This window comes from Serinus canaria, chromosome 1, assembly GCF_022539315.1.
Source record: "Serinus canaria isolate serCan28SL12 chromosome 1, serCan2020, whole genome shotgun sequence".
Classification (NCBI taxonomy): domain Eukaryota; kingdom Metazoa; phylum Chordata; class Aves; order Passeriformes; family Fringillidae; genus Serinus; species Serinus canaria.
The window spans coordinates 73,895,080-73,920,433 of NC_066313.1; the positions used below are offsets into that span (position 1 = coordinate 73,895,080).

General features: G+C 37.7%; 1 protein-coding gene across 3 annotated transcripts in view; it reads right to left on the reverse strand.

Annotated features, from left to right (window-relative positions):
* The window catches only part of ABCC4 (ATP binding cassette subfamily C member 4), a 141,765-nt gene that overhangs the window by 60,027 nt on the left and 56,384 nt on the right, over positions 1–25,354 (reverse strand). For all 3 annotated transcript variants that reach the window (XM_050971980.1, XM_050971984.1, XM_050971986.1), the window contains exon 20: positions 4,637–4,716. In XM_050971980.1, the coding sequence (XP_050827937.1) occupies positions 4,637–4,716 (80 nt within the window). The remainder of the gene's footprint in view (positions 1–4,636; positions 4,717–25,354) is intronic.

Sequence of the window (25,354 nt, forward strand, 5' to 3'; positions counted from 1 at the left end):
CCCTTTAAAACTTACCAGAGTAATTTACAAAACCAACAGGAAGTCTGAAATATATTTCAGACCGTCCTATGTACTCAATCAGTTTACAGACATTATTTCCAAGCAGCAGTTTATCAGTTTGGGTACTCATCTGGCAAAGTCTGAGATCAAAGTATCCTCTCGAAATTTTATTCTATTTCTTGGCTGACCTTTTCACCAATTAGTGCATTGTGTTTTATTAGTGCTGCATTGAAGTAAACATTGCCCAGAGAAGCTGTGGATGCCCCATCCTTGGAAGTGTCCAAGGCTAGATTGGATGAGGCTTTGATCAGCCTGGTCTAGTAAAAGGTGTCCCTGTCCCTGGCAGGGGATTTGGAACTAAATAGACTTTGAGCTCCTCTCCAACCCAAAGCATCCTGTGAGCCTGTGATTTTACACAACAGACCCCGCACCTACCAGTGAAGTCCACGTCCTCAGGACCTTATACTCCCACAGAGGTCAAGGCAGGACATTTATATCTAAATAAAGTAGGTGTTTAAATCCTCTTAGAAAGTTTTAAAGCACTGTATCGGCCTCCACACAAGTTGTCCTTTACCTGATGAGATTGTAACTTAGCTGGAGAACAGATGCCAAAACCACATAACTCCAGTCAAGAAAAAGAGAACAAGATGCAGACAGAGGCTAAGGAGGCTAACAATATTTAAAAATACGTAAGTTCACAAAAAAAAAAAAAAAAAAAAAAAGCCAAAACCCCGCCTTCATCACCAAACAAGTTAATTCAGCTTTTTGATGATTTTAGTCAACCTACAAACATTGATTACTACTCGATTTTACAAATAAATTTAATGCCATATTTAGTAGAAATAACAAGTGTCATGCTGAACATAGCATTGCTTTCTAGTTTACTTTTTTAGGAGAACTGGTACAGAACCTTATGGTCAGCCAGAATTCATTACAGAAGATAAGACTCAGGCTTAGACTGCAGATTTTGAAGGGTTTTTTTCATTTAAATGAGCTTCAATCTGGACTCTAAACATTAAAAATATCTTAGCTGAAGCACCTAACTTAATCTTTGCTTTCTTCTCAATTTTTCTTCTTCACATCTACCCACAGCGTTCTGTTCCAGCCATGTAGTCAAACATAGCCATAAACATGTTCTCATAAAAGAAACTTATTTTTAATTCATAAACCTTGTGGATACAGCTGTAATTTCCACAAAACACAGTCAGCTGCACTAACATGAGATGCCTCATATGCTGTTAAAATTCATAAGAAAAACATTATTGCCTTCCAGTGAGGACTGCTTCTCTTCCCTTCAACCTCTCAAGACAGGTGTGCTATATTTTGGTGCACTTGAAACCAAAGAATGAAAATATGGCATAAAACTTTAAATGCAATGCGAGTAGCTACTTTGGGAGATATTGCAAAGCCACGGTTTTGTGAAATCTAACCAGATTTTCAAAAGAAAGCACAAGGTTCAGGATGGATTTTTGTGCTTGTCCCATACCTTTCATCTTTGCATTAACTAGAAAGTGTACAGAGACTATCCACTGACTTGAAAATCTTTATTTTCCTTAATTCAACGGAAGATGTAAAAAATTAAACTCTTTCTGTTCAAAGAATTAATTTTCATCCAGTTTAGCTGTCCAAACTAATAATGCTCACTATGGCTGTAGTGCAGTGTATAAATCTTATTAATCACTCCAAAAAGAATGTTATAAATTTTTAGCATTGCTTAAAACATCTGTATTTTGTATAATTACAAAATTCTTGAAACTAGAAGGTGGCATTTAATTATTTATTTATTGGCATTTAAATTGACTCATGCTGTAGCTTTTGAGTGTCCAATCACATTGTATTTATTTGTGCTGAAATTACACACTCACTTGCCAATACAGTAAAAGGGTGGAATGCTCCACAGTGATCCTAGCAATAACTCTGAAAAACGACCACTTCTTCAATGCAAATCTGCTCAAGCAAAGCTTCTACACACAAAGTAAGATGAACCAGTTACTGCATTGTTTATTAAGTTTCACTTGATTCCTCCTGACAACCATTTAAACAATGAATGTTGGGAAATGTCTCTCAAAGAATCAACAATAATGGCTGGGATCAGGGCTTTTATATCCAGCTAATACTGTTTTTAGAAAGGAGAAAATATTTCTTCCTGAAGGGATTATAAGAAGTGTTATAAAAGACACCTGCAAACAAAACAAGTGACAAAAGATCTCTATCATTATTGATAACAGTTATCCTTTGTGAAAATCTCTGCTTCATCCAAAATAAATATATATTTGCTCTTGAATTACAAAAGCATCCACTAAGCAAGAAGCCTGCTGATCGAGAAGAGTAAATTTTAGAAAAAATGCCAAGAAAAAAGGGTTTTTTTCTTATGGATAGCAGTGCATTATTAATCAACAGTAAGATCCTGAATTTTCTTTTCTGATGCCAAATAGAGAAGGCAAGCTTTGAACCACAGTGTCTTTTAAATACTCTACTGGACTTGTAAAATCTACTTTTTTTTTGGAAAGCAAAAACTTTTCACTTAAAAAACAAACTCCAGAATATGACAAATAATTCAATAGCCAATTTAAAAAAACCCACATAAATCAATCAAGATGAAGGAAATGTTTACTAAATGTGGTTTACAGTAGGAGCTTGAAAGAAGAAAACAATCACATCTAGTGAAGCAGCCTTGATCTTTCATTCCAGACCAGCTCAGTTTTGGAAAGCACACACTGCCTAAAGGATCTATACACTGGTCACTGACTAGCTTTTCCAGTGTGCTGGTAGAAGATTCTCTCTGTACTCTCTGTGCCATGCACACAGGGTAGACACTCAGCCTTCTTTTGAAGCAGAGATCCATTTGTTCTGTCAAAAGTAAGACAGTGCAATTCTCAAGACAGTTTGCTTCAGGGTCTGCTCCCAAAAGGAAGTATGGACAGGATCACACCAATGTGGCTCCCTCTGCTTTTGCAGACTTCTGTAACATTTTCCCAGCAAATTCTGCATCCTCAGACAACCCCACATGCCTTTAAACCACATGCCAGGGCGTGCAAAACACCCACTCAGTTTCTTGCTGTAAAACCACCATGTTGTCTTGCAATACACAACCCTCACATTACTATTGCAAAGGCACAGAACTAAAGAAAATGGTTAATTATTTTATCTCAGGACCACAGGAAACAGAGGATGCTCTGGCCATGAGCAGTACATAGTGTGAACACACACACAGTGCAGGACAGATGGGTTTGACTTTGTGGATGGCAAACCGTATGCTAAGAGAGGATAAGGATTGCAGGACAAACTGAATTTCCAGTCAAAAAGAAAGGCACATATGAATAGTTTCAAGACAGCTGAAATAAAGATATTTTGTCTAATAAGACAGTTACCGAGACTGAAGAAGACTTAGAATCTGTGCAAACAGCAAAAAATTGTTTTTATAGAAAAGCCATATTGCACTTTCAAGAAGAATTTAAATTTAATTAAATTAAATTGACCATGAATTAAAAATCCTAATATTCACTGTAAGCAACTCCCTAACTCGGGAAAAAAACCCAATTACTGTAATTGACAGGTAAAACACACGACGTTCCTTTCTTCCCCAAAATGACACTTTAAAGTGGCACTGTAAAAATGTGAAAAACAAAAAATACACTTCAATTTCAGTTACTTCACTAAACTACAAAAATCACTTTATCTTAGTAGGCATTTCTACTCCTTGGAATATTTTTTTTTTCCTATTTTCAAGAGTTCAGCTAGAACAATATGATTAAACTGTTAAACCTGAAATGTCTTTGGTTAATTTTTAAATAAGTCAAAACAGGGTTTAGATACTGAATAAGTTATCTTTAAGACACAAAACAAAGCTAGCAATTTCTGACCTCAGCATGACAGGTGTGATCCACTAAATGGATCCAGATAATCCACTAAGTCTTTTTTTATCTAGCTCCACAATTCTGTGTCTTCTATGATTCATGTTATTTTCATACAGTATGATCACTCTTTTCCAGATTTGCCCTCCTTCAATTTTTTACGAGAAAGATTAATAGCAACTGCAACAGAAAAATTACCTTGATGTCATATATAATCCTTTATCATTTCATCATTATCAAAATCTCAATGCTTTGTCCATCTTTCTTTTCTGCAGCAACTTATTTCACTTGTTCCTATTAAGGCTATTATATTCACCCTATTACTACTAATCTTTTCTTTGTAAATAGCCACACCTATTTTAATCCGAAATGGTGTGGTAAGCATTTGATTCTTTGTGGAAGTAGACATGTAATTAGGTTAATCTGTGCTATCTTTTCATGTGAGCTGATTGTTTCTTTACTATGGACATATTTCTTATAACAGCAATACGCTTGCCAGATTGCTTGGAGGCAAATCAGGAGCAATTTACCAAGCATGTAGCTGCTATGAGCTGAAATCTTGACATAATAGCAAGCTGTATGTAGCCACTCCCACCTACCAGTTATTACTCATGTTAGCTTTTTACTGACACGCTAAATTTCAACCGCACCTTTCTTTCACAAACAAGTACTTTCCTTCGACTCAGCTACATCTGTGACAAATAGCTGATCCTCAGCAAAGCACACAGGAATCCAAATGCACAATGCAGTGCAGAAGTCTCTGACAGCAGCAACTGAATTACCTGCACGAAGTCCAAGAACGTCAAAGGAAGCAAGTCATCCAAGTGGCCAATATCTTTGGAGAAACGATTTAGGATTCTTCCTATAGAAACAGTGTCGAGAAGAAAAACAAAAGGGAAGTAAATATAATTCTGGAAAAGATCCATGGTTTACCACTTCAAAAACAATTAAAAGGAAACAGCTGGACTTTAAAAATTGAAAAGAAAATTCTGGAAACCCCCATGAAGGGAGCCTCTTACAACCACTGCAATATATTTTGAAGAAGAATAATTTTTTTACAACTGCTTTCTACCCAAATATAAAACCTTCACTTAAACAGCTAGAGGAAAAAATTTAAATGGGCTTTGAAGATAATATTTCAACAGAATTTAGCAGGTGAAACACACATGCTTTTATATGCTTAACATGGGCAGGTAAAGGTTTACAGGTCAGACAACCTAATGCAAGTTTCATCAAGCAACATCAGCTGGAATCTGCTCCTATCCTTGACTGAAACTCACTAGTGCATGCATGTCTCAGATAGATCATAGCTGATCTAACTGATCTTTTTTAGCACTTCTGTTCTCACCCCTCGACATTATACATGGACTTAAATTGCAGGCGTTTCTAAAATAAAATCTGAGATAGATTTGCATTCATGCAGCCTTACCTTTATACTTATTGAAAACCTTGACAATACTGATCTTTATTAAAGCTAATAAAACGATTTTTAATCTGCTGTCAGTGAAGCATTTACATTTCTCTATTTTCCCAAGTTCTACTTGACTGAAAAAAGTCAGTTACATCAAGACTTCTTTCATAATTAAAGTCACAGCACTGCCACCCATAAGTGGATTAGTATCTTTCTCTATTAATCAGTATCTCTACTCACCAGGAAAGAAACGAAACCAGGGGTGGGAATCTGGCTATTTCTAAGGTGTGTGATGCCCATACATGCATTCACATTGCTTTGTTATCTGCATATATCTTGATTCAATTATACTTTTAACTGGTACAAACATATTCACTGCACTGGCAACAAAAGACTTTTTTTTCCTCCTTTCAAAGGAACTCATTAAACTGAAAGCAAGTTTAAAGTTTCCACACAGTGCACTGGCGACGTAATTTAGAGATAAGAGATACTGAAGGAACTTCTGTAGCAACCATCATGCTAGTGCTCTGCTCACAGCTCTTTTTCATTCATTCCTTTTTAAGGGAATTTCTGTTGCACACCAAACGATACAGAAAACATCTTCCTTCTCCTCAGATCTGGGACATGACTCTGAAGAGAGATACTGGTGGCAAAGAGTTTGTTCTGCATTACTGCACTACCCAAGGCAGTTGCTTCAGGCAGCCAACAGCTGAATTGATCCTGTTTTTAGGCTCTGCACACAGAGAGGAAGGGTGTACAGCAGCCCAAGACTCAGAAAAATCTCTTTCATCTTTTTCTACTAGGAATATCATGTGGGGATGTTCCCTTTTACTTATATCAGGGTAGACACATCAGAAGAAAGTCCAAGGCAATTTTTAAAAAAACTTGCTTTTTGTCATGACTTTCTTTCATGGAGAATGGTCACAGAAGAGTGATCAAGCACATCCTTCATACACACTGTCACTAAGGCTTCTTAATATCCTTAAATATCACATTCTAGGTTATTTTCAAATTAACCAAGATTTCACTGGCAAAAAGAAAATAAAATTTGAAGAGGTTAAATGCTTCCTGTTGATAGAGGTTTCATTAGCAGTATGTCCAGGAAGGGCAGATAAGGAAAACTAGGTGGAATAACAGACTGGGCTCAGGGTATTACAAATCTGTTCACAGCTTTGTCACTTGTTTTTTGAGTGACTTCACTTTATTTTACAGAGCAAGGAGCAGAGCAAGGAGAGGTGACAGTGCTAAGCCCCTCCATGAAAAGCTGTGAGAACCACCAATGACCAGCTGCACACAAGGGCAAAGGATTATTCCTCTAGCGAGCAAACCCCACCTTAATTCAGCCTAAGAATCACCTCCTTGCCTTTTAACCCCAAGTAAGTTTCATCTGTAGTGGTTTCAGGGTTATACAAGAAGCCATTGCGCAAAGGCCATCCCATGTGACGCTGCCAGGAGGCAGCAGGGTCACTCAGGCTGGCTGCTCTTCCATGGCCACAGCCAGGTCAGCCCCATGCTGGCACCTCCAGCCACGGAGCAAAGGCTGCACATTTAGAGTGACTGTGGCTCTCCTCCTCTTCCTGGGAAGTTCTCCGAGCAACGTGGTCATGACAGAAAAGTCAGCTCAGCCAGGCTGTCCCCAGAAATCCCTGGTATCACTGTCTCTTCCATGTTACCACCAACCACTCCAGTTCCCAGAGGCAATCACGCTGCTAATTGCCAAAACTGCATTTTTTTGCAACTGCCTTATGGAATTGTTAAGTATAACAATGTTTCTACAGCCTCTGTTTTGACAGTTCTGTGAGCTGCCACTAGGAAAGTGGAAATTAATCTGATGTTATCAATAAACATGAAAACATCTTTTAATCTGCCTAATCCTCTTTAAAATGTAAATACGGCGATTCTGTAAAATGACACTGACTAAAATTTGAGTGAGCAAAAGAAATGGTATATGAAAAAGACAAACCTTGAAAACTGGAACCCTTCACAGTCCACCTAATACAATTAAACAGTGGCAACATGAATCAGTTGCTTCCCAAATAAACATTAATTTGAATCTCTGATAGCAGAACTTCACTGTTTCTGAATTCTCAAATTAACGAAAAATTAGTCTATTTAGTGTTTGCACATAGAAAATCTGGAAAATGACACCTGAAGTCATTAAGACCAGGAAAACATTTTGCTTATTGCTAAGAGGTCTGTATCTCCCTCCAGTACTGTTTATCTGGTGACCATTAATGCTTTTCTACAGCTAAAGGCAAGCGACAAACCCACAAGCCTAAGCTTTATTTTTGTCATTGCTGTTCTGCAATTCTACTACCTCAGAGACAGGAGAAGAGAAAATACAAGTCTGGAGATGCATTTCAGATCCTGCTCACATGGATGTAACTGAACTGGCATTTTACACAGCATGTCCTACACAGAAGGAAGGCACAGTAACTCACTAAAGCAAGCTCCTTCATCGTGTGGCAGGGACAGCAATGCACCTTCAAGCACAAGTGTTATACTTTGGAAATACCCACCAGATGCCCCACAGCCATTACAGTATTGCATTCAAAGCAATTGCTTCATTTATAAGGATGTCTACAAGTACAAAAGGTCTATTTCACAAGGTATGAAGAAACTACTATTTCCACTTACTGGAAGCACAGTAAATCAGTGACTTGCTTATGCATAATTAAGCAGTAAAGAGAAAACATTCCAGATTTAAAGTACCTATTTGGGGTCAGGACTCAAAATGCTTAGAGAGTTATGACTACAGCTTTCTCCAGAATGTGCAAACCTAACTTTTGAGAATGCTTCTTCAGACTATGAAAACTGTTGTACCTGCTATTCAAGAAGGGCAGGAGCTGCACAACTTACCTGCCCCCTCACCCTGAAAATTACATTTTCTCTCCAAAACCTCTAAATCCTTCTCTACTAAACTTAGACCATCAACATAACCTTGCCACCATAGTTCATATTTCCAAAAACCCCAAACTCCTGAAGTAAGCATCTCTGAGATACATATACATGCCAAGAAACAACAACTCTTAGATCAGTCCACTATGTCCAATTCACAAAAAATTTTAAGCTCCCTTAATACCTACATCCTTTACTTATCCCAGTAAGGGGCTACAAAAGCAAAAAGAAAATACTACATCTAAAACTTCTAAGTCAAATTTCACCAAACCACAAACAAAAAAAAGTCTTTTAAGAAATCAAGGATTGAGTATGCCAATGTTACAACAGCATCCAAACTGGTGAATAGTATCTGCTATTTCAATCACTCAGGCTTCCATGCAGTGTGTAGTGTTAGAAGCAAGCTGCAAAAGGGGACGTGCTCTCTTCAGCAGTCTTATGTTTGTTTTTACATCAAATAACTTAATCAGAACACACACTGTTGCTAGATTTCTTCCGAAGTAATTAAATAACTATTCAATGCCAATTAATCACTGTTAAATAAGGGTCTGTCACCAAAGTGCTATGTACACATTTCAGACTATTTAATGGTCAAATACTTGGCAGTATCAAAGTTAAACAATGATTCATTAAACCTCCTCCCCTACACAATAGTTAGGCTAAACTTGAAGTGAAAGAATCAAAACTCTTTTGTCCCCAGTGAAAAAGACATCAAACCTCAGTATGTGATATTCTTTTCTTCCTTGCTCTGTAAACTGCTTTAATTGCACGAATCGGAATGTGTTCAGGTGCTACAAACCCACTTTGCCTCTGCAGGTGCCTACTGATACTTTGGAATAGATGTTCAAACCTATCATATAAATAATGAAAATACTTGACTGTGCCACACCTTTTTAAAATGTTTATACATACTTTATCATGAAAGAAATATAATCCAAACTGAATCAACACTCAAGATGTAAACACCAGAAAAGGATTTTTTTTTTAAACAAGAAACTAGGATCCTCCACTGGAATAGCCAAATGCCATTGATAGTATTCAATGTTGTGCAACCTAAATTCCAACGACCCTAAGAGCAAGAGTACATTATTTCTAAACGTATTTGGCACTTCTAGTATACTTTGCTGGCCAGGGCATTCACTGAAATACTTCTGTGTAATACAATAGAGTAGGCACATTGATTTTCTATACCTTGCAATGAGTTTACAAAACCTTTATACCCACTTGCTTCATCACACATTGCAGAAATACTTTGTCACTACTTCTCTACTTCACTGACTCGCCCCTTGGGAAAAGAAGAAGGGTTTAAGAAAAGAGCCCTCTACAGATAGAAAGATTTTGCCACTTGTGTGTGCACGTGTGTGCATGGGTGCGCAGTCTTGGAATGTTTTTCCCCTCAGAGATCAGGCTAATCCTCAATGCAGGCAATTTTAATTGCATCACACTTTTTATTCCAATATGCAAATGTCATTAATAAATACTGCTTTGCATAGTAACCTAAACTCCTCCATTGCAATTGGCCTAAATATCCCTATCCATGTACTGCATTCACCAGGGGGAAAAAAACATTCAAAATCTCTTAAGCTACTCTGAAGCCAGAACACCCTCACTGCCCAGCCTCCATGGAGAAGAAGTTATATTCTCTTCCTCTCCTTGCTGTAAACTCACAGGAAACTGTCTAACGCCAGCCTGCAGTGCTAAGAATAGATTCAAGAAGGTACTTAGTCATTTATGTGTAACTAAACCTAAACAACCCCAGCTAGGATTGCATACTTGCTTGAAGGTATGTCACGCCAATGAGATGCTAGCAAAGGAGGTAACCTTTGGATGGATCCATGTCAGACAATCCCAACGCACATCCTGTGCAACCACTGACTTTGCTGAGTGAGCAGAAGCCCCTCGTGTCCCCCACCCCCTTGACACCAGGGTGGCTGGGTGCCACCACTGCAACAGCCATGGTGCAGCATGGGCTTCCTGACCCCAAAGAGAGGAATCGTGCACTCCAGCAGTCCCAATTACAGCTTGGAACACCAAAGCCCTTTCAAATGGACACCTGGTAGCAAAATAATGCTCTCAAGTGTATGTGTGGCAATAAAGGGACACTCAGAAAATACAAATATAAGAAACAGCTGTACAGAACTGGGTAGGTGTAAACACCCATCCACTGAACTGCACTGAACATGCTTCCCATTCTGTCCGTGCTACAAACTGGCAGCTCCCCACAGATCTCACTGCTAAGCTGTGGCACTCAGCAACTGATAAGCCTTTACCCATGCTCAGTTCACAGAGACAAACACACACACCCCGAAAAAAAAAAGTGCTGCAACTACAAGCAGCCTGCCGTTTCATCAAAGCAATGACAAAGTGGATTGTCCGTATCAAATGTTGGCAGGAAGCAGACATTACATCAACCTTGTAAAATACAACTGTGAAATCAACAAAATAATTAAAGATGGATTACCGACTTTGAAAGGAATTGTAAGTTTGTGAAATATTTCTTCAGAAAGAAATCTGGAAATGCATCTCCTGCATAATTGTCAATTACTGATCTACTCTGGCTTTTCTTCCATATTTCTACAAAGAAACGTCAGAAGGTCTGTTATCTTTTTTTAATATATGTTTAGCACCACATGTCCACACAAACTGCCATATACAGCATTGCTGTCTTCCCCACAGGCATCCTATAAATATAAATAAGAAATTCTACCCCATTTTTTTCTTTAGCAGTCTGAAACTGATAGGAATATTATCACTTTCTTAGACATTTGCAAATAGGCACAGTGGTGCTGGGCCGAAATATGCTGAGACCATAATATCCATTTATCTAAACTGCCAGCATGTAATGAATTCAGGTGGGAAGCCTTCTATCCAAATTAATTTACTACTTGAAAAGGACTTTTTACACAAATGCTGTCAAACAAGAAAACAGTTAGGAAATGAGAAGAAAACGCGAACACTGTGTTTGATCTTATTTTTAAGTGTAGGATTTAAGGGAAGAAGAATAACTATGATAAAGATAAGAATGGGAAACAGGCTTCTTTGGAAATGAATTTTTATTTTTACTGCTGATGGAGACATCTACATTACCTAGTACGAATACACTGATCCCAAATGTACAGTTGTTTCTGGAGCTTTCTAGTCCATACATACCATTGATTGGAATTACCCTGCTGTGGCAAACCAAAATAAGTCAATGCTATATACAATTTTTTTTCTCTCTTTGGTAATTTATATGGTGCAGTTGAATTGTCCTTTTTCCTGGGTGTACTCAGAAGAGCATGTGTATTAACATCTGTTATCACCAGCCAAAGCCTCCTCACATAAGATACAATGCATAAATTACATCTAAAGTCTCCACTAAAAACAGAAGCACACAAAGGAAAAACCTTGATTATGTGGAGGAAGAGGGGGAAGTGTAACTTTCCTTCTTTCTGAAACTGCTTTCTTGGCAAATCTCAAAATACCTTCTGCATTCTAACTGCCTTTCTGATTGTATCTCATTACCCATTAACTAAGTTGGTTACAATTCCAGATGTAACAGAATTTATAAAACAGAATTTAACTTTGGTGCTGTATTATACTTGCTAACAAAGTGATCCCATTAAAAAAAGTATGCTAGAGTTGGGATAGTACAGCCATCAGGAATTTTCTAATTATTGATCCCTGCAATCATACCCTGTAATTGATTGTGAAAGGAAGATTCAAAATCATTTAAAAGTACAAACTCCTGGCAACATATAAAAGTCTTATGCTAGAACATGAGTACAAAACTACATCTCTGCTCCATAATTAGAATGACAATGGAAGCAGACACCTGCAACCCCCCCCAATCCCTGGAGTAATATCAAACTTCTAATATGCAATTCTGTGATGAAGATTGCCAGAACAGAGTTCTAACCATTCTAGAAGTTAAACTCTGGATATCCCCTCTGTTTTCTTTTAAACTAATACACTGAAGCTATTTTAAGTTATCCTCAGTTTAATGAAAAAATTCTGAAGTTAAACATACTGAAACAAAAAAACCTCACAATCTAAAATGGCACCACCACATCTAATGAACTGCCAAAACACAGCAGAACTTAATTTCTGCTGTATGCTTCAACGTAAGCAGCATGACTTTTAAGTTCCATTTTTAAGAGACACAGTCCAACTGAACAAAAAACAAACCACAAAAAACCAACCAAACAAACAAAAAAGTAACCATTTGCAACTTCTTATCAATTGGCTTTTAAAAAGATGTCAAGTTATACACTACTGACTAAGTTCTCCATTGATTTTTCTCTACCTCCTTTTTCATGTATTAAGTTACCTACTTCAACTTCTCACCACAATGCAAAGCATCTGTGTAACAGAAACACATAACATTACCTACAAAATGTAGTCTTATAATGGCTTTCTACTAGCATAATTATGAATTTAATTCTTGGCTAAAATATTTAACCACAAATGCACCCACTTCTAAAAGAGCACTTGTGTAGCTTATTTCTTTCTGCTACAAACCCAACTTGGGCTGGAAATATGTCCCCAGTGCTGTTTTGCTGGAAAAGGGACTTAGAAAATTTAAACAGAATACTACAAACAGGATGGACTGAAGTATCTGAAGAGTATTTTGCTACTGGAATACTTACATGAGAGGAGGTTACATTCTTTCCTTTCCTCCTCAGTGCATTCAAACACCCAAAGGACTTTATGCTATTAGAGCTATTTTTATATTTGGGAGCTACATATATGAAAATATACATCAATGCAAGAATTAAAATAAAAATGGAAATACATGTCACCTTCCAGATGAGGTTTTTCCAACAACAAAAAGGAGTTCTCCTATGTTATTCATACTATTAAGACATGATTCAGAACAGGCTTTAAATACTGCATTTCAGAAAATATTGAGGTGGACCTCACACAGCTCTTGCAAATCTGCTCATATTTGTTGCTTTTCACATTCTATCTCCTAATAATAATTCTCATAATAAGAACCTTAATTTCTAATGTTCCAATGCTTTTCTCCTCTCCCTCTCTTATTTTTAATTGGTGTTGAAGCTAGAGGGGCTCAATCATCAATCCAGTCTAAAATAACAGTGGAGAAATAGGACATTACTGAACATGAAGCATTTGACTCCTGAAATCTTAGTTGAAACTGCTATCTGGTTATCACTGCTATATGGTATCATTCCAAAAACAAATAATGTGCCATTTTTTACCAATCTTATATATTCAGATCCCCACTCATCTTCTTCCTTTTTTTGGAACCATAAAAGAAAATTCTACAGGAACTGTTTCTTCTGTTTAGAAGTGTATAGGGACTGAATTCTATAGAGGCTGTCTTGGGACAGCCAAGACTTCTGGCCTCTACCTAGCCCACCCATTCTGAGGATAAAGCCTCTGGACAGGCCAAATAGCAGAAGCATTTCACATCTCCATCTGACTGTAAACTGTTCTTTTTTGCTTGGCATCTTCCTTCAGCTTGATTATTCATTTTTCTTTAGCTTCAGTTTATTTTTCTTTCTCTCTTCTTCTGGAATATGTGATTGTTTGGAAAGGAGGGATTCTCTCTAAAGGTCATTCATTAGATACCCATGTAATGATTCCTAAAACACATTTCCCTTTTTAACTATTCCTACTATTAAAAAAAAGGCACCAGGAATAAAAAAAAAAATTATTAAAAAACCACATGGGTTTGGCTATCCAGAATGCTCAATGGATGACACCAGATAATTTTCACTGGGTTTTCTCCTGCCTCACATGGAAAGTCATTAGATAAACTCAAGAGATATTCTGGTATAGCTGTCAGAAAGCTCACTTATTGTGCTGTGCAAATAATCAAAGCATTCCCTTGGAATATTTGCCCTGTGTTGAAGAAGACACACCCCACACCCTCATGCCCCATGAAAAGAAATATTTTGCTTCAATCTGGGACTTCACCTACTCTTCTGTTTTGTGGCTGGCACCAAATTCCACTTGCAAATCTTGCCTGAGAAACAAACAAAAGTCTTTTTTCTCAGAAAAGCTGAAGGCAATCACCACCCAAGAGTTTTATTCCAGAAGTGATGTCCAAGAGAATACACCTATAGTCTGACAATGCATTTCCTTGGGCCATTGGCTTCTGGGGAAAAAAATTTTGCTATAAAGTAAACTTCCTTACAGACTAAACTATAATTAACTTAAATGAAATCAATGAGAATGAGAAAAAAATGAGAAAAAACCCCAAATATGACCTCTGCTCTACTGTGTATTTTATTCATTACATTGAAAGAAAGACATTTTAATAATTCCATTATTAAATGATAAGCATTTTGAAAAGCTATACTGCACTGTCTTTGACTCTACTGTGCTCCTCTACTGGGTGACTATTAGAAAGCTTCATCTCAGAAACAAAAAAGGAAAATATACTAGAAATAAGCAGCTACAAATGAGAAATAGCTGCTGACCACACTAAAACATTAATTGTGCATATATCAAAACCAAGGAACCTTTAATGTTTATGTATAAATATACCTTAAATATTACATACTTATTACACATTACATGTGTTGCTTAAAATTAAAGAAAAAAATCCTATAATTTCCTCTTTTCTATGGCTTGTAAATAAGAAGCTCAGAATGATAAATATATTAACAGCAACATTTTTTCACGTCTCTATGAACACAGAAAAAAAATCACACACATCAAGGAGAAAAAAAATTACTTGACTGAACCATCATTCAAGCAGAAGTGAATACAAATTACAAACCCTTTTGGTTTTGTTAAGATCAGAGACAGACTTCACTGTGAAGCTCTGATTTACAGCTGTCCAGCAGTATGAATTCCTAAATAAATAAACAGGCTAAAAGAGAGGAGTGCTGCTCACAACAAGGGACTCCTGAGAACGTTGCCATTTGTTGTTTGCATGTCAGAAACAGCCAGAAGAGGATTAGTGGACCTGAGGCAGGAGGCAGAGCCTCACTGGAATGCAGGGTGGACCAGCACGTAGCCAGCAGCATGCCCTGCCCTGAAGAGTTTGTTGTGCCAGTTAAGAGAAACCAGCAAAATTGACTACAGAAGGAAGAAGGAGCTAGGGGAAGATGGAGCAGCAAGCTGGAACAGAAAGTTGCAGGACAAGATTGTGTTTTAAAGTAGAGGAACACAAAGGGGTCACGGAATTAATGAGTTTTCCCCACCCATACGTTTAACTGCTGTCAGTGTGCTGCGGTTACAATGCTACGGGTGCATCTTGAGAGATGATTTCAAGATGAAAAAGTGCCAGCTTGTGGATGAACTTTAGTGCACAGGGAGCAGGAAGTTACAAAGATGTAAGCATGAAAGAGAAACAAGCAAAATTATAAGGGAGGGAATTAAAAATACTGTAATGTGCCAACTGCTCCATTTACCAGGTGCAGAAATAGTAAAAACCTAGCATGGGGGGAAGGCTAATGTGCAAACCAAGTCATACTCCTCTTAACAATTCCTGTTAGACTCCTTCACAATATATTGGGGCTGTAAGACTAAGAAAAGATCTTCCCTCCACCTGGCCCCAGGGAGCAGCTGCCAGACAGAATTGTCAAGAGACAAGCTGGCAGTCCCAGTCCCAGACCTCACCAAACCTGGGCTGTTTGGATATTGAGAGAGTTTTGTGTACATACTGACTTGAATTTCTGCCTTGCTTGCATGTGTCCTCTGCTTCACCCTCAGCTTCACACACTGAACACCCACTCCCCATTTCCTCTTCTCTCTCCTCCTTCAACCGTGGTTCTTCCATTCTCCTTCACCATGGCACGACACAAGCTCTAGGTACAAATGTCATCCCACACACGGCCAAGGCACAAAGCCCAACACAGCAACACACAGGCTAGGAAGTGTGGAAGAGTTGGGGACACAGCAGCTGAGAACAGAAGGTGAACACAAGGTGATTGCAACACTTAAAACCAGAAAAGTGCCTGAACTGATGTTTTGGAAATGCAGACTGACAAAAAGAGCCAGATAGAGGAATAACACATAAGCCTTAAAGGCAACAGGAATGGTGTTTTACACTGAAAAACAGGGGAAATACAAGCAAGGGAGAAATCAGGTTCTGAAACAGTTCCCAAACTAGAACTGTGGAAGTCAAAAAGCCAGTGTCAGTGTCACCTGAAGGAAGATAGCAAAGCACATCCAGGACATCCTGCATAACCATAGGCACTGCTCACATACAGACAATTCACAAGGTTATACTCTGACAGACGAGGGAAGACTTATTTCTATTGAAAGAGATGTCTTTAGAAAACAATTCAGAGGATTTCAGTTACTTCTTGCTTTAAACTGCTCTTAAAGGAGCGTATTTCACTCTGCTAACTATAGAACTGCAGGGAAAACAGATGGTTGTGTCTCATTAGTCTTTAGAGTATACTCTGATTAGTTTGCTTAATTTCTTTCACACAAGGTCTTAAGACTTCACAAGGCCAATTAAGATTTCAGGTAAAGGAATTATCAGTAAGAGCTTTCTTTCTTTCTTCAAAACATGTCTGTTATTGGATTTTAACAGCTCTCTTACTTACACATTGATTTTGTTTTCCTGACATCCTTTTTCACCACAATTTGGTTTTGTCAATTTTTCAAACCAGCAGCTTTTCTGCTGAAAATACATCAAACACATTAGGATGAAACAAGTTCCAGGACTGTAACAAACTGGACAACTAGAGGAGCAATGTAAAGACTATGACAAAACTATCTATCACTCAAGTATCCACATCCAATACATAAACCACTATTAAATCCTCTCATGGACCTGAAGCACAAGTTCTATTTTGTAATATGCATTAAAATTTTTGCAAATAATAACTGATCATAATCTGACCCCAGACAGTTTGGGAAAGGTTCTTTCAAAACAACAGCTTTGCCATTATTCTGCATTGAAAAAGACATCAAATGCCAGTAAAGCATGAATAAAATGGAAAAATACACATATAACAATGAAAGCAAATGACAGAAAAATATCCTGTGTTTTTGTTTCCCTCTTTGCAAAACAGCATGAGCACAGAACTTGATTCGGGATCAATTTGTGGGTTCATCGTTAAAACCTATGAAACAAAACTATACCTCCAAGCAAAAAAACCACAAAAGGCAAAACTGTGTTAAGAAACCAACCACTATTAAAATTACAGAGTATTATTAGTAACAACTTAGCATAGTAGTTTATTTAATTAGAATATTTGGAGAACTAATGTTGGCTCTGATAGTTTTCAAAATGTAGCTTAACTTTAGAATGCATGTGAAAAGCATTCAATAAACCTTTCATCACAGCTGAACGGTATACACAACACCTCTCAATTTTCTGAATGTCTGTTTTGTCCTTGCCTGACTCTAGAGAAGAACTTCTCAAATACCAGTTCACACATGAATATAATATGAAACTAATCATAACATTCAATTCCTAACCTTTTTAGTGGTCAACTATACAGTGGTCATGCTTTCAGGAAGGGGTCACAAACAAGTTTAAGTCTTTGGATGACTGTAAAACCTTTTAGGACCTTCTGGACAATTGGGGTTGTGTTTCTTTGTTTCTTTTGGTTTCCTGAGAATGGAAATCGAAAATGCCTCTTGACATCAAGGTTTTGTAACCTTTCATAATCCACTGTTTTTCTGGAAAACTGTCACATTACAGGTGTACAAAATGCTGGGATTATGAAACAAAAGTCTCTAGCACAGCACATGGTCTATTCTACCTTCCAGAAAGTTCCTTACTTCAACAGGTACCACACTCATAACTGCAGAAGTTTGTCCACAATAGACTACCTGGCATGATTAGGATCTAAATTAAGTCAAGACAGCACAAGTTACCTGAACTAAAAATCCAAATAAATATCCGAAAAAAATCCGAGGCATGTCGTAAAATGGTATCTCTCAAGTGTTACCATTTGCATGGGTTACATTCTTTACTCCTCAGTGCATTCAAACACCCAAAGGACCATTATGTTCAAAAAAGAGATCCTAGAAGAACTGAAAAGTTCTGACATCACACAATTTAAACTAGCTGTGAATCCCCTTGAGGAGGTATGAATCATCTCTGAGGTTTAAATTAGATTATCAACCAAGTGAAGCCACACAGTAAATCTACAATAAAAGATGAATGCCTACAGGAAAATAATTTTTGCCCCTAGTGGCAGATGCTTGAACTTTAAAGGATCTGAGACTAAGCTCTTTGTCTAAGCCTCCCTGACAGAAAACAACTGAAATAATGTTTTTGGTTGGTCCAACTTTGCTCCACATGCCACATGAAAACAGTATCTGAACCCTGTAAATGGAAGTATATTGTCACTTCTAAACCAATTGAGGATCAAACAATTTAGAGAAACCAAGACTTATTTTGCTGACAATTAAGCTCTATCACCAAGACTCGAGATTCAATGAAATTTGACAATTGTGAAGAAAAAGGCTTTTGTCTGACTAAGTCTGAAGCATTTGGAAGAATCAACAGAAAATCAGAAGACCAAATTAGATCGAAAAGCCTTTGAGGATAAAATTCTCTAATTAAAGTAACTGCCTTCGTTGCTCTGTTTCCTCTCTTGAATTGCTTTGGTATCACAGCACAAAGGCATACAGCAAGAGAAAAAACTGGTCTAAGGAGCAAATGTTATACCTGTCACACCTCCCCTAACACCAACAGCATTCTCTGCCCATCCTGCTGCTCAGGTTCCACTACGAAGAACCACAGCCCCTTTAAAGATGAGATGGAAGTGAAAGTATTAATCTCTGCTTTGCACCAAATCTGAGAGAGGTATGAAAGGTCTTTAAAGCCCTCTTCTTCCATGCTGAAACTTTTTCCCCCATCACCTTTACTTTGTGGTAATTCACATACAACCCAAAGCTACCAAAGTGCTGCAGGTCACTATCTGGAAGAGTATCTTTGCACCTCCTTCTCAGGGAGACAAAGAATGAACGTAACCTTCTGGTTTTCCAAGACCCATAAAATCAAAGAAACACAGAATGGGGCCTGGGTTGGAAGGGACCTTAAAGACCACCTAGTTCCATCCCCCCTTCAGTGGGCAGTGACACCTTCCACAAGACCAGGCTGCTCAGAGCCCCATCCAATGTGGCTTGAACACTTCCAAGGATAAGGCATGGACAGGCTTGTTTGGACAACCTGTGCCAGTGCCTCACTACCCTCACAGCAAAGAATTTTTTCTTAATAGCTAATATAAATGTACTGTCTTTCAGTTGTACTAACTTGTTCTCTTTCTGCCCATTTAATTGAACAATATGTAAGATTTCTATTCAAAACACTTTTATGCCCTTTTTAAAATTAGTAACAGGTACTCAACAAGCATTTTAACATCTTGCATCCCAGGAGAAGCACAAACAACAGAGGAATAGCAGGAAGGTATTAACAAATTAAGCAGTGCTCACAGCACTACATTTCAAGCTAAAAACACCTCATTTCAGAAACCTGGGATTTTGCATTCCACTAAACATTTGTGTCTCTATTAAAATTTCATAATAAAATTGCTTTAGTATGTGGCTAAGAAGGGACAAAAATTAATTAAATCCTATTTTTCCACAGGAGTGTTTCTATTTTTTCAAGCAAACAAACACTTCTGGAAAGAGTCAGATTGGACATTTCCACTCTTGAACACTCAGCAGGTGAACAAAATCATCTGTATAAGCCCTCATAATCTTAGAGAAACACTTATTTTTGAACAATCACTTCTAAACACTGTCCTTAAGCCTTTGGTAGTAGCTGAGCAACATTGGTTATTAAATTGAGGCGCAGCAGAGTTTATTTTTTCTTATCTGAATTAAAAAAAATATGTTGGGATTGTTTTTTCCATTTTTTCTCTTGGGGATTTTTGGGGGTTTAAATATAAGCAGCATTCAGTGAATGGCTTTGAATTCAATATTAAATCATACTTGTAGCCTAATTATAAAAGAAGATCATTGTCACTATGTATTTGGAATATTAGAACTTGTCAGCTTTATAAAAACCTCAAGGCACTTTTTTCTCTCAAATTTGGCTTTATTTTGAAAGCGCTCCTTAGATAAGATTTCTTAATATTAGAATAAGTCTAGAATAACTAGTTTTCTGTCAAAAATACTGATGAAAAAAAAGTCTATATTGTTAGTTTAATAGAAAAAAAGATGACACTTCTAAAGCTAAAACCACCTACATTTCATGGTTCTGAGGCTTTAAATTTGCAGAGGTTTCTGCAGGTATCCTCTGTCTCAAAGGAGCACCAAACAACTGGGGTTTTTTTTCCAATGGTAAGGGAATATTAGCTGACTAAAGGTAAGAACTACCAACTCTTCCTTAAGCCATTTCAACATTTTTTAGTCAGGGAATACCAGAAATATTCTGGAAAGCCAATTGTTTACTTTTGGCTGGTTGTTCAGACAGGAGAGAGGAGAACTGTTCTTCTAAAAGGGAACTGGGGAATTAAGGAATGAAGGGAGAAAAGAAAGAAGTATTGTACCAACCTCAAGGAAAGCATATGGGCCTTTACATAAACATATATTTTTAAAAAAATATATGTTAAAAATATGGTTAATTTCTAAGTGACACTTTCCAAATAATCCTAGTTACCCATCCTTAAGCACAGGGACTTAACTCTTTAAGTTAAGACAGACACCACCTCTTCTATAAAGATAAGCATGACAGATTCTAAACAAAAGAAAAAAGAAAGAAAAAGTACTCTTGAAGAAGAGAGGAACAAGAGAGCGTAAAGTTTACAGCTTAAATATCCACATTGAAAAGGAGAGAGTGGGGAAAAACCCAACACTGAGCAAATGCCCCTGGCATGCAATCACTTACTGCCCTCCTGGCATGTCCTAGAAAGGATGGGCAGGAACAGAATTCCTGTATGAGAAGTTAATTATGACATCTTAAGAACACATGTAGGAATTTTGCCTAAAATGTAGACTAAACTCTTTATTTTGGGTTGTGAACATTCAAACTCATGAACACAAAATTATGCTGAGAAATGAATACACACAGGGACAAAGAAGCTTGTATTCCCACTGAAGGGAAGTTTACCACAAAGCAGAGTGTTTTTTCCTGCCTACACACGAATTAGCAATATTCTGCATTACATCATTTACATATTAAACAGACAGTAACTTCATTGAGAAAAAAAAGGTTTACCACACACACACAGAAATCTCATCACATCTGATAAAAAGAACTGAGGAAGAGTTAGACCATCTCTCTTCCATCTATTATTCCTTATAACTGCTAGCAAGGATGTCCAAGTTCCAAATCTTCAACTTCTCAGATAACCACACACCTTCAGATTATTCTGCACTCTCTGACCCAACACTAAATCAAGCTAGTGAAGACTTATGCTTGAAAGAGGGCAGGAAAAGTAGCATTCCTGGACAAAACAGAGGGTGAATTCAGTACACAGTGGATGAAAACTGACCAGAACCATGTCAGTGGACAGAGAAACCTTGACCTTATGAAAAGCTGAACTCTAAACTTCCTCCAAATTTTCAAATGTCATAAATGTTGCACAAGTAGCACATGATAAAAGCTCAAGTTTGAGAAACATTAGTGACCTTTATGGTCTTTTTTTAACTGGTAAATGAGAAAGGATGAGGGGATCCTACAACTAGAAGACAAACAGGTCAAAAGCCATTTGTAAGTCTTTTACAACAATGCAATGACAAACACAAAACCAAAACCATCTCCTGAGCACAGAAGGCACTCCACTCTGAATCAAACAGCTGAGAATGAAGACTCTGCCACCTTTCTGCCATCCAGCAGCTTGCTTTGCCTGCTGGCTCTGTGAATACAACTTCCTACCCAGCATTAGGTGAGTCATAGTTAAGGCAGCCCCAGCCTAGACAGACTTTTCAGAAACCTCCTCACTCTACAGCCTCTCTTTGGGACCACCACAACTAAATATTCTGCTCAAGCCGGAGTCAAAAGCTAGGGCAACTAAGTATGCAAATAAGAATCACCTAAGAAAATGTTCAACAAGAGCCCAAATTTAAATGAACATTGAAACAAACCCCAAACAAAAATGAACATGCAGTTTCCAGTTTCAAGCTACCTGCCTCAAGGTCGGTATAGCCACAAGCAATAATTAACGTCCATTACTTACTACCACTCTAATTACAGGACTATTGTCCACTAACTAATAAAACAAACAAACAAAAAAATGTTCTTCATATGCTTGATGCTACATTAGAACACTTTGAAAAGCTCTCCTAAGGCTGGTAGCTATCAACATATACAGCCTGGAATAATGTTGCCCTCTCCAAATGTAACATTATCTTCCATAAAATGACATCAAAAATCAAAACCTGAAGGAGGTTTTGCATATGCGTTCACCTGAATACATAACAAAAAGCCCCAGACAAAGTCCCTAATGGTTTTGATGAAGGAAAAAAAAAATTATCTGGGTTAGACAGGGTGTAAGACAGCAAGCAATGCTGTATTTTGCTATTTTTAAATTACTTTAAATTACTTTAAGTATTTTTTAAACGGAACAACACACTGAAGTCAAGTTCGATTCAATACCTCTGCTTCTGCTGCTATTTCTATTCTTCAGGCTTTAGTCTGGATTGCCAAAACAGGCAGATTCACATACAACAGCCATTCTTTTCTACACTAAAATTTTAATTTTGGATCGAGAAGTGCCTTTTGTTTCCAAACACTCTACAAGATCACCACAGGCACAAACTAATCTTCACTTGTTGCATAATCTGCAAGATGCTGGCAATCTGAAAAAAAAGAAAAAAAAGAAAGAAACCTCAACTAATTAATTCACCCAGATGCTGCAGTGCAGATTACCTAGGACCGTCTGGGAGAAAGAATTCTGTGCAGCATAAAGCAGAACAGTGCTAATGAAATGAGTTTGCACTGTGATAGTGTTTGTTTCATTTTAATTTCCAGCTACTCAGATTAAACAAAAAAAAAAAAAAAAAACAACCCAAAACACCCCATGAAAGCAGACTAGTTACACCAGAGTGGTCTAACTGTGTCTGTGTGTCCATAAGGGACAGCAGTGGAAGGCTATGGCATAGCCAAGAGCCCAGTGTGCATGGCTCACCCGGGGTGGGGGATCCACATCTTCAAAGCTCACACTGAACCAGCAGGAGAGAAGAGCTGGACTGCCTTTTCCATATTCCCTATAGGTGTTCTCACCACCTGGCTATTCATCATCCCTGCCCAGCTCTTCTCCAAAGTAATTTATTTTTGGAAATGCTTTGTTCCAAGGTTGAATGCAGTGAGTTTTGATAAGTTTTTCCTCATTTCTCAGAGATGTTCATTTCCCATCCAAATAGGCATCCATGAACAGCAAGAGTGGACATTCTATCCATGTGGCACCTCCAGTCCCCACTATCCACAGCAGTCGGAGTAGCATTCCACAATTTATAAACAGATTAAAAATAGCAAAAAAGGGTTACATATTTAAAATAGTTATTATCAAAGCAAAAATTAAAAAAAAAAAACAAAAAAATCTCTGTTTTGGATTATCTCTAAAAGCTTATTTGTAGCTGCATCACCTCAGTTGGGCCCTCTTTTTAAGCCCCTTGCAGTTTTTCATCAATATTACAGCAGTCTCTCCCTCTGTTTTCAAGTGTCTCCAACCAACATTTAGTTCCCCATTGCCACAAATCTCCCCGAAACAGCATGCCAGCTATGCAAGACTAAAACAAAATTTCGTTTTTATTTTCCAGCTACACTTGCAGGAAAGGGATGTCGCTGAACAGCTTCTGTGCAGTCTTCTAAAGCCAGTATTTTTAATTAGGCTTCCCTGTCTTGCTCGACATTCCATGCCTCCTTTTTGCTCGGCTGAGGTGGGGCGAGAGCAGCTCTCTCTGTAGCTGCTTCAGTAAATGAAAACACTGGACTTTGCAGTATCTGGGCAGGTCAGCATATGGGCAGAAATGAGTTTCACAGCAGGCTGTTTTCCCCACCAGGGGATCTTAATGTGAAGAAGATCGAAAATCCCTACGAAGGGACGCGGAACCTTGTGCCAGGGAAGCAAGAGGCTGCACTTGGAAGTGGCTGTCAGTGCAAGCTTCACGCTATTTCCCTGTCAAATAATGCCTCATCCCCTCCTACAAACAGCTTTTCCGTAAAGCTTTTAATTTTATCTCCCTTAGTAGGCATAAATGGGGTGAGCTCTGACTCGGTGAACTGAAAACGTAATGGGCTTGTCTCATCGGTTTATGGCCAAGTTTCATTCAATTATTATTGCAGAAAGGAACAGGGTAGAGTTGAATCGAGTTACACCAATAGATAATAAATGTAAACATAACTCCAGAGTGCCATTTACTGACTTTAAAGACTACTCCTATAGCAATCACCTTCGTACAGCTCTTGACAGAATCATAATGGTGATAAAACACATGGAAGCATAAGACTATTTAAACTCTTAACAAAGCCATGATAATACTAACAGTAAATGAGCAACTCCCATAAAATATCATTTAATAATCACACCCTGATAAGATTTAAAGTACATATCGCCATTGTTATATGAAAAAAAACATTAAAGGGTTTTTTCTTTAACACATGTAGCAACCTAACAGGTTTTAATTACCACACCTACTTCAGTGACGAGCTGTTCCACTCAAACACCCAAACATAATATTTACAACGTTGTGTGGTTGTTAAGGATCTTGATGATTGATGGAGCCCATTGTGTTGCCATCTTAATAACAACAAATGCAAGTGATTACCAACACGGAAGAGAGAATCTGTGTTTTTATTTTACAACAAAAGGCTGTCCTATAGGGACTTCTTTTTCAACATAAACTAACAAACCTGTGCACATGTGAATGCCCTTTAGAGCTTGGCACAGAGAGTCTAAAACAAAGCCTCTGCTGCTTTAAGGACAATGTATTTTTTTGTATTAGCCTAAGAGAACATGAAAGCTGTCAAAAAGAGCTGGTACGGTTTTTCACAACCCTGCAGAATTCATCTTGACCACAAGGATATATCTGAAAACTGCATCAGAAAGATAGGACAGATCTTGTTTCCAAATTAAAAAAAAGAAAGAAATAAAGAAAGCAATTGAGTCATTGAGTCAAATAGGAATACAATACATTTCCTGGCATTGCTACTGAATATTTATATCACTGACGAATGAGAATACAAACGAAGTATCTTAACATGAAGCTTTGCCTTGTTAACGGCATGATATGCCAAAACACCACCTACTGTAAATCACACAGTTTAAGACCAGTATTTCTTGTTTAAACATGCTACTTGTTCAGCAGAATCACTTGTGTG